Source organism: Myiozetetes cayanensis, unplaced genomic scaffold, assembly GCF_022539395.1.
Source record: "Myiozetetes cayanensis isolate MyiCay16 unplaced genomic scaffold, myiCay2020 scf14, whole genome shotgun sequence".
NCBI classification, from domain to species: domain Eukaryota; kingdom Metazoa; phylum Chordata; class Aves; order Passeriformes; family Tyrannidae; genus Myiozetetes; species Myiozetetes cayanensis.
The window spans coordinates 3,536,855-3,548,673 of NW_026087048.1; the positions used below are offsets into that span (position 1 = coordinate 3,536,855).

Consider the following 11,819-nt stretch of genomic DNA (forward strand, 5'->3'; position numbering starts at 1 on the left):
GCCCCCTGGGGAAGAGGCTGGGCACAGAGGGGTTATCCTTATCATGAAAAGTCATGCACAGTGATTCCTACACAAAATATTTTATTATTTAGTCAGCTAAAAACAGTGATTGGAGCAGCAGCAAGAAAGGGAAGAGAGAACCCAATTTTAGGCAGAGGGAAGAGTCAGAGTCCAGCACAATGTAAGGTCCTGGCTTTCCCCTCAGATGCCTCTGGACAGCAGGAAAATGCCCCGCCACCAAGCCCAGCTTCTCGCTCACGCACTGGCAGGATGCAACAGTAGCAAGCAGCTGTGAGCACAGGTAAAGAGAAGCTCCATTTGCCCCATCACTAATGCAGGTCCCTGGCCAAGCCCTCCCTGAGCTCCTCCTGGGCCATTCAATGCCCCTCAGGAGGTGGGCAGCAGTGGGCAGCACTCACACGGCAGGGACTGCACCTGAAAAACGGAGAGGGAAATGAGTCAGAGGGCGAGGGAGCATCTGGCTCTGCCCCACTGGCTCCTCTCCTGCCATTCGGCACCCCTCAGTCCCTTTGATACAACTGAGCACTCCCACAGCCCCCACTGGTGCACTTGAAAGCCGCAGGGGCTGCCAGCCTCACCTCTGCCCCTCCGTGCAGACATCCGGCGGCTTCTTTTGGCGTTGGGAAGCACCTCCGGCTCAGGCAAGGCTGGAGCAGGGGTCACTCTCCTCCTCTGGCGAGCACGTCCCTTCCCCGGCTCAGGCAAGGCTGGAGCAGGGGTCACTCTCTTCCTCTGGCGAGCACGTCCCTTCCCTGGCCCAGGCAAGGCTGGAGCAGGGGTCACTGTCCTCCTCCGGCGAGGACGTCCCTTCCTTGACCCATCAGCCACCTCCTCCTCCTCCCCTTCCTCCTTCTCATCTGACTTTGGGGGTGTTGCTGCAGCCCTGGGGCGCCTTTTCAAGGCACGTGAGGTGACCTGGGCGGACACCAGAGCTGCAGCTTAGCAGCTGAAGCGTGCTTGGAGCACCACAGAGGATGAGAAGCTCCATATGGGATCACCACCGTGAATTCAGGAGCAGCCTGAGCAAGGTCAGGGGAACAGGACAGCCAGACACAACCACAAAGCTCCTTACCTTAGGGGTCTGTGCCTCGGGGTCTGCCTTCGGCTGAGCGCGCTTTTTACGGGGCTTCTGCCCTGCACAAGAGGACATGCCCAGGTCAGGTGGGGTGAGGGACAGGCTTGCAGGGATGCTGTCCTGGGTGATGTGAGCTCAGCACTGAGAAACTGCAGGATGAAAAACCATCCTGCCAGTGCAAGAGCTGTGCCCAAGTAGGCTGGGATGCTGGTAGGAAGCCCTGGGGAAAATGGGCTCTGTCCCCTGGTGCCAATGGCTGTCACAGGCCTGTCAGCACCCCAGGGAGAGGGGCTTTGCTCCTGCCCTGTGCCCTTGTGCTATACAGAAAAGACAGGGCTGCCCAGTCTCCAGCCCTCCCAGAGCAAGTGTGGGTCCCACGGGCGGGAGAAAGGACACTCACCTGTGGGAGCCATGGGACCAGGCTCTCCCTGCAAGGAAGGGACAGAGCATTGACTGGGGTGCAGTCATTCTGCAGGCAGCAGCAGCAGAATCCCTGCTCCTTCTCCCTCCCACAGTGATAGGGAAAGAGCCACATTGGGAGGCCAGAAGATTCCTGCTTGCTCTGCCTGCCCAATGCATTGGGGACTCTCCTGTCAGTCCTGTTCCTGCGAAGTCACAGACAGAGGGCACAGGAGGTAGGAACAGGGCTCTAGACCTCATTCCCTCCATCTGCTCCAGACTGCCCACCATCCCTTGGCCACCACACAGAGGGTCCTTGTCACCTCCATGCCCAGCAGCTTGGTGGAGAGGGAGATCTCCAGCCACACAGAGTAATGACTGGGAATCTCAGCAATCAGAAAATGGGCTGGAGGGGTGGTTTGGGGGCCCCCAGCCCCAGGGAGTGACCCCAGGCTCCTACATGGAACCAGATGGTCCTGCCGTTGCGGTCACGCAGGGAGTTCATGCCAGGCACCAGGTAACACTGCAGCCAGTTCTTGAAGGCGGAATAGTTATCCGCGTGCTCGGGGTCGAAAAGCTGCTTCTCTGGGAAGGGAGAGAGGGAAAGGACAGAATTAGAGCAGAAGTCACGACCAGGGTGTCGGGATGCCCTCCCAAACCTCCTGATGCTGGGAATGCAAAGCCCCAGCCTCCCCCAGCTGTCCCTGTTCCCCGGCATCCTGCCCTGTCGCCTCACCTCCCGTGATGACCTCCATGGGCACGGTGTGGCACAGCTCCAGGAGATCCGGGTTCTTCTGCATCAGCTTCACCTTCTTGCTCAGTGTCATGGAAGGATCCTGCAAGGGTGGAGAAAGGGAGGGAAGTCCCCTGCCAGCTACTTCTGCCTCCTCAGGGTCTCTTGTCCCCAACAGCAGCCAAATTCTTTTGCCCTCCTGAGGATGAATTGCCACACTCTCCACACATGCCAGCCCTGAGCTCACCCCACTGTGGGTTTCCAACTTAGCTACAAAGACATGAAAGAGGGCTAACACACACAAACATCAGCAGTTTTAAAAACACCCTTCAGGTCATGTAGTTTGTTTTCAGGCTTCTTTAAGACAGTCATTTTAAAAGGCTACAAGAACAGCCTTGGGCTTTACTACAGCCTTCTCCAGAGATTTTAAGCTTGCAAGGTGTTTGTTTCCCTCACCTCTTACTCTTCACCCACCCCAAAAATATTCATAGACTTCTTGAAAGCAGAAGCCTGGCACAGCTTGTCGTGCAAAGGCCACAGGCAACCAAATCCCAGGTATGACATCTGCCACTTAATGAGCCTGTGAAAGCACCTGGTATTCCTCACCTTCTTCCTCCTCTCCTGCTTCTGATCCTTCAGGGCCTCCAGCACAGTCCGAGCCTTTTCAAAGGGAGGGATCTTCAACCTGAAAGAGTTACACACAAGCCTGAACCCTTGGTTCTGGCACTGTCCGCATCTCCCAGGTGAGGAGGCACAGCCAGCTTAGCCAAAGAGCCATCGAGCTCCAGCAAACTCTCGGAGATCAAACCTCCGTGGCGGGTCGGCGGATGCTCAACCCACTTTACCTGTACAGGATCTCAGCACGCAGGTAATTCCCAATTCCATTGAAATACTTCTGGTTTAAGAGGGCTTCACAGATGGGCTTGTCAAAAGCCTTGTCATCCAGGTTCCTCAGCACGTTCTCCCTGCAGCAGAGCACGGGGCAACAAGAAGACTCACCTGGGCACGTCCGTGCAGGAAGAGCAGTCAAACCCAAGCAGGGGGCATTCCTCCAGGGCGCTCACCTGAAAGCCTGGTACTCGGAGACGACGCAGGGCCCGCGGTCCTGCTGCCAGGCGTCCCCCAGGCGCCAGGACCCGAAGCGGCGGGCGTCCACGAAGCAGAGGGCTCTCGGGGGGCTCTCGCGGGTGAGGAAGCGGAGGTGGGCATGGCGGGGCAGCTCGGCGGCCGGGCACAGCCGGAACGACCCCGACATGCCAAAACGAAACACGAGGTCCTGCGGCGGAGCGGAGCAGGGGTCCAGCGCGCTCAGCGTCAGCCGCAGCTCCTTGCCCCGGGCGAGGGCCGAGATGCGGTAGGCCTCGCTGCGGAAGGGCACCTCGGGGCCGCGGCCCACTGCCGAGCGCTCCACGCCGCCCGTGAAGAGCAGCCCGCCGCACACGCCGTTGATGAAGCACCCGGCCAGGTGCAGCTCCGGGCACTCGGGCATCGCCGCCAACACAGCGCGGAGCCGCGGCCGCGCCGGCAGCTCCGACCGAGCGCGCCCGCCCCCATTGGCTGCGCGGCGGGCGGAGCGCGCTCCCATTGGCTGCGCAGTGATGCCGGAGCTTGTAGTCCTGCCGAGGCGGGAGACACAGAACGGACACAGCTCGGCTTTGTCACCCGGACTTTATTGAAGCTACCCCGAGGGTCCCCAGAAGCCAGGAGAGCAGGGAAAAAATCCCCCTTCCCAGCCAAAAGCACCAGATCCGACCCAGCAACTCGGCGTCCGTGACTCCCACCATGGGAGGCTGGCTCCTCAGAGAAGGGTGTTCATCAGGGTCTGGGCTTGCTTCAGCTCTGCAGAGAGGAAGGAGCTGTGGGGGAGCCACTACATCCCCCGCAGCATCCCTCCCACCACCGCCCATGGCCCTGGAGGTCCTCACTGCCACCCATCCTCCAGCCTCACCTGCCAACAGCACCCTGAACTTGTCAGCCGAGAGGGTCACGGAGACAGCCGTCGTTCTCCCACGCTCCCTGTTCTGCACGTTGAAGGTCAAATGCACCAGGGGCTCGTTGACTTCCTGCAGCTCACTGGAGCTGAGAGTGTAATCCACCCGCCAGCGCACCAAGCCCAGCTGGCTCACTGGGGTGGGTAGTGGGGGTGGTGTCAGAGCCCTGGCTCACTCCAGCAGGGTGACTGCCACCAACCCCCAGAACCCTGTTAAGACCCAACATCCCACTCACATCGAAGGCTACAGGCCCTGAGGCTGTCCTGGAGGGAGCTCTGCTTCTCCTCGTAGGAACGACACAACCCGCTGGCATGCTCTGCTCGTGAGGAGAGACAAGACAAGCACCCCGCTGCTCACACTAGCCCTGCAGTTGCCAAACCCCACCAAAGCACCTGAGGAGCCCCCGGGGATGGATGTTGCGGAAGGGAGGTGATGGAGGACAGCACTGGATGGATGCAGCCCGCCCTGCATCTGAGTGTGAAGGAGGCATCGCTGGGAACTGCGCTGGGCACGTCCCACCAGGTCTGGCCCGTGGTGCCACCCTGAGGGTCCCCCCTACCTTTGGGCAGCCCCAGCTGCTGCAGCTCACTTGACAGGGACTCGCTGTCCACATTGTGCTTAGCTGCACTGGAGAGAATGAAGCCAAGGACAGCGATGGTTGCCTTCACGTCCCCCGACTCTGCGGACAGGATGGAGGGTGAGTTCTGCCACCTTGGGAAGGTAACTCCAGCCAAATCTCTGCTAAGCCCCAGAGTGGGGCTCCATGGGGGGATCCCAGTAAGGACAGCAGTGCTCACCTAACTTTGCATCCGAGGTCAGCTTCAGGATCTTCTCATACTGCAGGAGAGCAAAGCGTCACAGTAAACACCAGGTAACACACTCTCTACCAACATTAATACTAATAATTCTTATCTTAATATTTATACTAATAACATTTAATATGCATAGTATTGCTACTAGTAGTGGCTGGTAGCATATTTAGTGCTGAGGCTGCATGAAGAATACGAAATTAATTAATTAATATTGCTGATTACGCCACTGTAGTGCTGAAACACTTGGCCTCCACCGCGGTAGCCCCGCTCTCACCTCCATGGGCTCCCCCAGGAGGTCCCGCAGCACCTGGGCGCAGATCAGCTTCAGCTTCACCGAGGACTGCGGGGAAGAAGGAGGGTGAGCAGCGGGCTCGGGGCGGGGAGGAGGCGGGCAGGGGGACGCGGGAGGCGCGGGCACTTAACGATTTTAGCCAGGGTGCTGATCTCGGCCAGCACCCAGTCGGGGCAGTCCAAGTCCCCGCAGAAGCGGAACCGCTGCGGGGGGAGAGGCGGTCAGAGCCCGCCGCGGGGCCTGGGCGCCCTCCCCCGTCCCCGCCGCCCCCCTCCCCACCATGTCGCCGCCGTCCCGCCGTGCCCGGTGCCGCCGCAGAGCCCGCCTTCCGACCCGGAACCGCTCCCGGCCGGGACGCCGCTCCGCCCTTCCCCGCCCCCTGCCCCGGCTGCCCGTGGGGGGCTCTGCGGGTGGCTCTGCGGGGGCCTTGGGACCCCGGGAGCGCGGCGGGACCCCGGGGCGGGGCGGAGGACGGAGTTCCCGGGAGCGGGGCCCAAGGCGACCCGCGGGAAGGGCCCCTCTGGCACGCCCCTCGCCCCGACCGCGGGAGCGCCCCCCGCCCTGCACGGCCGCGGGCTCCGAGCCGCGCCGGTCCCGGCCCGAGGCAGCCCCCATCCAGCCCGCCCCGGCTCGCTTTTCTCCGCTCCCTTTAATCACGGCCCGCCCTTTGAACGCGGCCGCGGACTCGCCGAGCTCTGCCCGCTCACCCTCCCAGAGGATCCAGAGGCGCAGCCCCGCCGCCGCCGCTTTGGGACCCGGCGGAAAACGCCCAAGGAGGGCGAAAGGAAATGCCCAAAGAGGGGGGCAAAATGCCAGATAATTTTCAAGAAGGGAAGGGGTCTCAATTTCCCAATGGAAGAAGAGGTTTATGAACGCTGCAGGAGGGGGGAAGGGGAAACAAATTCAATCCCATCTCCCTCAGGGACCATGGCAGGGGCACAATATAGTGCTAGAGAAAAAGTTTAGCCAATGCCACAGAGGCAGGTTCTGTTTGGGGGGGCCAAGGAGGAGTGTTTAGGTTTGTAATAGTCCCATTAACAACTCAGGATATAAGAGGATTGAAGAAAGAGCTTCCGTCTTATTTAGAAGATCCTGTAGGAGCGGGGAGCAGAATAAATGAATATTTAGAGAATGCAGATCACACTCGGAAAGATTAGGATTTCTTGCTAGGAATCCTGATTACAGAAAAAGCCTCTAAATGGATGACTAATGCACCATTGTTACAGTATGAAACTTGTCTAATAGAGCAAGATGATTTAGAAATCAAAGGTGGGAAAATTTTAATCCAACTCCTTGTTTAAACAAGGATAAGCAAAACCCCAAAAGAAAAACAGTGATTGCATTCAGGTAATAGATCTTCAAATACGAGCCAGAAGTGACCTAAGAGATGGTCCACTATCTAGAGAACAGAAAGTGTTTATTGATAGATCCTCACAAGTAATAGCAGGGAAGTGTTACACTGGGTGTGCTATAATTGAAGGAGAACAGTTAAAAGATTGTGGTCAGGGAAGTCTTTCTGATTGCTGGCACGATTTCTCTGAGAGAAGTAGAGGACGTTTTGAACTTTGGATCTTCACATGCCTTCGTTTTGGGGTGACAATGGTCCATTTACGCCTTTTTCTCGGGCCCTCTAGTGGGCGTTCCCCCATGTCGCCGTTTAACAGCTCCTCTAGGTGGCCCAGTGTACGCCCAAACCAGCCCAAAGTGCCGCTCTAAAGGTGACAACGTCCCGTCACTGGTCTCAGACTAAATGTGTCAGGACAGAAAGGTTTTGCTGACCTTCCCCGTTCACGGGCAAGCTCTTATTTGCACCACGCTCAAGTGGCAACACGCACTCCTTCTCAGTTATATGTGCTAATAAATTTTTTCACTCTCTCAGAATCCAGCAACAAAATCAAAAACGTCCAGCAAAAACACAGCTCGCAAAAATGCTAGGAGAGAAAGCTGTCACTGGCTCCACCTTCAACTGCACCCATTGAACTGCACCTCCCTTGCCTTGCCTTACCGACGCCTCTGTGTCCTTGCCTTCCCTTGCCTACCCCTCCCTTGCCTTGCATTGCCTTGAATACCATTCACTTTCTTGAGTTGCCTGCCCCTTTCTTGCCTGGCTTTGCCTTGCCCTGTCTTCCTCTCCTTTGACTTGCATTGCCTTGCCTTCCTGGCCGCTCAGTGTCCTTGCCTTTCATTTCCTACCCCTCCTTTACCCCACCTTACCTTGCCTATCCCTCTCTTGCCCTACCTTTCATTGCCTACTTCTCACCTACCTCACCTTGCCCTGACTACCACTCCTTTGCTTGCATTGCTTTGCATACCTACCCCCTTCCTTCCCTTGCCTGCCCCTTTCTTGCCTGGCCTTGCCTTGCCTTGCTTACACGTCCCTCCCCCTGCCTTGCCTACTCATCTCTCCACTTGACTTGCCTTCTCTCCTGCCTTGTTTACCCATCCTGCTGCTTCCTGGCCTTCCCTTCCCTTCCCTACCACTCCCTCGCCTTTGCTTGCCTTCCCTGATCTTGCTTTACCTTGCTGTGAGGAGGAAGGGCTTGAAAGAGGAAGATCTGATGAGGGGGTGTTTTTCTCTAGTTGTTTTCGCTCAAGATAAGTTTGCAGCTGCAGATGCTAAGAATGTTTTTTCAGTGTGGAAATTTTCACACTCTGTTTCCTTTGGGTTGTTTTCTGTCTGTTGAGAGAAATGTAATTCTCTCAAGGAAGATAACAGAGTGTTGTTACAGACTTAAAAGCATTCTTTCCTGCAGGCTTTGGGGGAAGGGATCCAAGAGAGAAAGGTTTGAACTGTAAAAGCAGCCGGGTGACCCATGGCTATGGAGAAAGTTGGGGACTGGGGAGGTCATGGTGGTGACTCCCCACATTTTGGGATGGCCCAGCACCGAGCACCGGAGCCCTGTGGCTGCTTTCCTGGTGATGATGGCTCCACTGGAGTTATGGATTGAAACGGATGATGGATGGCCTCAAGAGAGGTCTTGTGTGGCTTCATCCAGAGGTTCAGATGCTTTCAGACAGGCATCCCTGGGGACAATGATCACAGGGAGGAAGTGCAGCCCCTCACAAGACCCATCTGGAGCATTTTCCAGGGCAAACCTGCCCCTTCCTATCAGCTGCACACTCACATGAACTCAGATGTTTACCTGCAAGGTCTTTTGCTGGAAGAAAGAACCACCTGGTAATTGAGCAGCTTTTCCAAGCTTCCCCATATGAAGGGGAAATGTACCAGGAGGTGGGCAACAAATAGGAGGGAGTCAGCTCAGTTTGCCCAGGGGAGGCCATGCTGCTACTCCAGGGAGTGCCAGCCCTCTGGGGATGCCCGTGGATAAGCTGGGATACCTAGAGCACCCATCCACATAGGAATAGCATCTGGGAGGAAATATCCCAGCACCAACACAGCATGCCATGGCCCTGCTGGCTGCTGGAGGTGAGGGGAGCCCAGTCCCACCTCAAAGCAAGCTCTGGTGGAGCAGTGCCAGGGATTTACCCATCTCCACCATGCTCAGGGGCAACAGACCTAGCAAGGGCTGATGCAGCCCACAGGCTTCTCACCCCAGCAGGGCTTGGGTCCTGCAGCAGCTTCCCTGCACCCCAAAATGCCAATATCTCTCCCAACCAGCTCCAGCACTCACCACCAGTCTCACATCTCCCTCCACCTCCTTTTAGCTCTCCGAATTCCTGCTCCCCAGGGCTGGGGTGGGACCGATGCCCAGCAACTGGAATTGCAATGGCAATGCAATTCTCCCACACGTGCATGGGCTGTGTGGGAGACGGGAGCCTGAAGGGGTAGGACGCAGGAATTTTCATCCCTGTGGAGGCAGCTCTGCCCATCATCACCAGCTTGACTGAAGGCCTCCCTGGCAGCTGCAGGGACATGCTCTGGGGCTATGGAGGGGTGATGAGAGGTGATGGAGCCACTGGACATGGACAGGGCATCACGGGTCACTCCTGTGGGCTGAGCCAGGGTCTGGGAACTGAGCTGGGAGCTGGCTACACGTCCAGCTCCAGAAGAAGTCAGCAGGTAGGATGGAGATGGCACACTGGTGGTGCCAGCGTGGTGCCCAGCCTCGGAGTGATGCTCCAGAGCAGGGTCTGTGGAACTGGGGGGAGGCACAGAGCTTGGGCTGGCATGGGTGGGCTCTGGAGGTCCTGCTGGAGTGGGTCCTGCTGATGCTGTCCTTGACTTGCTGTGCCTGGATTCTTTTGTCACAGCCACCTGCCCGGACTCTGAGATGGCACCAGGGGCTGTGGAGCTCATCCCAGCCATGGTGGGACCTGCAGCACTGCCAGCCCTGGTCCAAGCTGGGAAGGGTGGGCTCCAGTGGACATCAGCTGTGCAGGCAGGGAAGGTTGGTCACTCTGCTTCTCCCAGGTGACAGCAGGACCTCCAAAATCCACTGTCAGAAGGGAGCCAGCACTTGCAGGTTTTTGACACCAGGAGCCAGTGCAGGGCTGGGAAGTGATGCCAAGACAGCATCCAGGAGTTCAGACCCATTTCCTGGGACCTTGGCCAAGCCAGTGTCCACCACCAGAGCAGCTTTGCCATGCAGTAAGGTGCCAGCAGTGCCCCAGAACCCCTCAGGTGTCACAGCAGAGGGCACCCACGCAGTGCCAGGGTGCAGCTTGGCTGAGCTGGACGTCCCTTCTGTTGGCAGAGCCAAGGGCACCACCTGCTACCCTGTGCTGCAGCTCCAGAAAGGATCATCCATCAGTGCCCATGCTGGGACATCAGATGAGACCTGAGCCACTCCAGCAGCCCCTTGGGGTGGGCACCACCTCATCACCACAGCCCCTGCAGAGGGGCCAGAGGCAGCCATGGGGAGGGAAGAAGGCTGCAGCCATACCTGGGAGGTGGCAGGGACCCTGATAGCTGGCTCACTCTGATCTCTAGGGGTGCCCTCAGACACATTCTGTGGGCTCTGGGGCTCTGCTGTGCCCATTGGCTGTCCCAGGCCAGGAGCTGAGGTCACTGCTGGCATCTATGTGGTATCATGTGAGCCTGGTCCTGCTCTGTGGAGGCTTTCCAGTGCAAGGTGATGCCAGGAGACAGGGGCTGGAGTCACCATCAACCTGGAAGAGCCAGGTCCAAGTAGCAGGCACCTCTGTGCCAACCCACTGTGTGGGGGAGTGGGGGACAGTGTCACAGCTGCTGCAGTGCCCAACCTGAGCCCTTCTCTGTCCCTAGATCCGAGCTCCCACTGTGGTGAGGTCCAAGATGTCGGTGGGACCATAGCTGGTGTCCCCAGGCTCCATTCCTCAACATCTGTCCCACAGGCCATGTCTCCTTGGACCCCCAGAAAGCAGCCCAAGCTGAGGAGGTCACTATGTGCTGTCACCAGACTGTCACCTGTCCCTTGCTGGGAGGCTGATGAGCCCAGGAGACCCCAGGTCACAGCAGCCAGAGTCCCCAGGCTGTAGGGGAGAGCAGTGGCAGACACACCCATGGCCAGCACCAGGAAGGCTCTGCACCACAGCCTGCTGACAGTGGCGGCCAGGCAGACACCAGCCCCTTCCCTCTCACCACAGAGCATCATTTTTGGCTGCAGGGCAGCAGTGCCCAGAGGGTTTGGTGGTCCAACCCCTTGGCTCACCTTGGGAGTGGCCATGTGGAGAGGTCCAGCAGATTTAGGCTGGGTCCCTCCAGCTCCCCACCACAACCCATCCCAGTGACTGGCCCATTCCCAGAGCAACCTACACACCAGAGCCAGGCCACCTTATTAAAACATCTTCCTTCTCTCCAACAGCTTCCTAGCTCAGGAAAGCCTGTGCCAAGCCTTGGCACCTCCCAGGAGGCTCCCAGGGCAGAGCAGGGTTGTAACCAGCCCTGGGCTCAGACATTACCTCATTCCCTGCCCCAAACAGCCTCCCCAAGGACAACCAGGCTGACCAACCTACACACACACCTGACAGCACCCAAGCCCTGGCTTTTATCTGATTTCCCAGGGGGATGTGCCTCCATTCCAGGCTCCCAATTAACACACAGACTCATTTGCACTCCCCTAAATGAAGCTGGAGGGGTCTCAGCTTCCTTCTGCTCCTCACTAAGTCCTTGACAGAAGAAGGAGGATGTGCCTGCTCCTTTAGGCAGGATGATCCTGAAACCCTGATGATGCCCCTCAAAACATCGATTGGGGGGAGTGGGTTGTGGCAGTGCTGTTCCCCTGCTGAGCTCCAGTAATTTGGGCTGAAAAACATGGTTTGGGGTACCTGACTTTTGGGATCAGGTACATTTTATGCCTGATGGAGGCTCACAAGGGGTAGGGTGTCTTGGGGGTCCCCACTGGATCAGCCCAGGGTGCACCCCTGAGCACCCCACGCTTTCCTGCCCAGTTTCTGGTGCTCAGACACTCCCACCAGCACCCTCGTCCCAGGCTGCCACCCTGGCTCAGGATGTCCCACTCCCCTGGGTGATCTGTGATGGCACGCTGGACACTGAATCCAGCCCTCTAATGATGGGACAGAGGGACTGGGCACATCACTCATGGCTTGATGCAGG

The 11,819-nt window shown here is 58.0% G+C and overlaps 2 protein-coding genes across 3 annotated transcripts; both read right to left on the bottom strand.

The window, feature by feature from the left end:
• Positions 1-64: 64 nt before the first annotated feature.
• NEIL1 (nei like DNA glycosylase 1) lies at positions 65-3,732 on the bottom strand. 2 transcript variants are annotated; one of them, XM_050309243.1, is made up of 9 exons: positions 3,293-3,732; positions 3,074-3,193; positions 2,835-2,913; positions 2,232-2,331; positions 1,956-2,080; positions 1,497-1,524; positions 1,094-1,155; positions 600-936; positions 65-435 (listed from the first exon to the last, which is right to left on the bottom strand). In XM_050309243.1, the coding sequence occupies exons 1-9, from the start codon at positions 3,715-3,717 to the stop codon at positions 416-418; spliced, it is 1,296 nt and encodes a 431-aa protein (XP_050165200.1). In that variant the 5' UTR covers positions 3,718-3,732; the 3' UTR covers positions 65-415. The 2 variants fall into 2 exon arrangements, with proteins under 2 accessions (XP_050165200.1, XP_050165201.1); XM_050309244.1 differs by lacking the exons at positions 65-435; positions 1,497-1,524 and having other exon boundaries at positions 771-936.
• Positions 3,733-3,859: 127 nt separating this feature from the next.
• On the bottom strand, positions 3,860-5,658 carry COMMD4 (COMM domain containing 4). Its single transcript, XM_050309263.1, has 8 exons — positions 5,603-5,658; positions 5,455-5,526; positions 5,306-5,371; positions 5,017-5,056; positions 4,779-4,898; positions 4,455-4,535; positions 4,177-4,353; positions 3,860-4,067 (listed from the first exon to the last, which is right to left on the bottom strand). The coding sequence occupies exons 1-8, from the start codon at positions 5,603-5,605 to the stop codon at positions 4,027-4,029; spliced, it is 600 nt and encodes a 199-aa protein (XP_050165220.1). The 5' UTR covers positions 5,606-5,658; the 3' UTR covers positions 3,860-4,026.
• Positions 5,659-11,819: the final 6,161 nt, after the last annotated feature.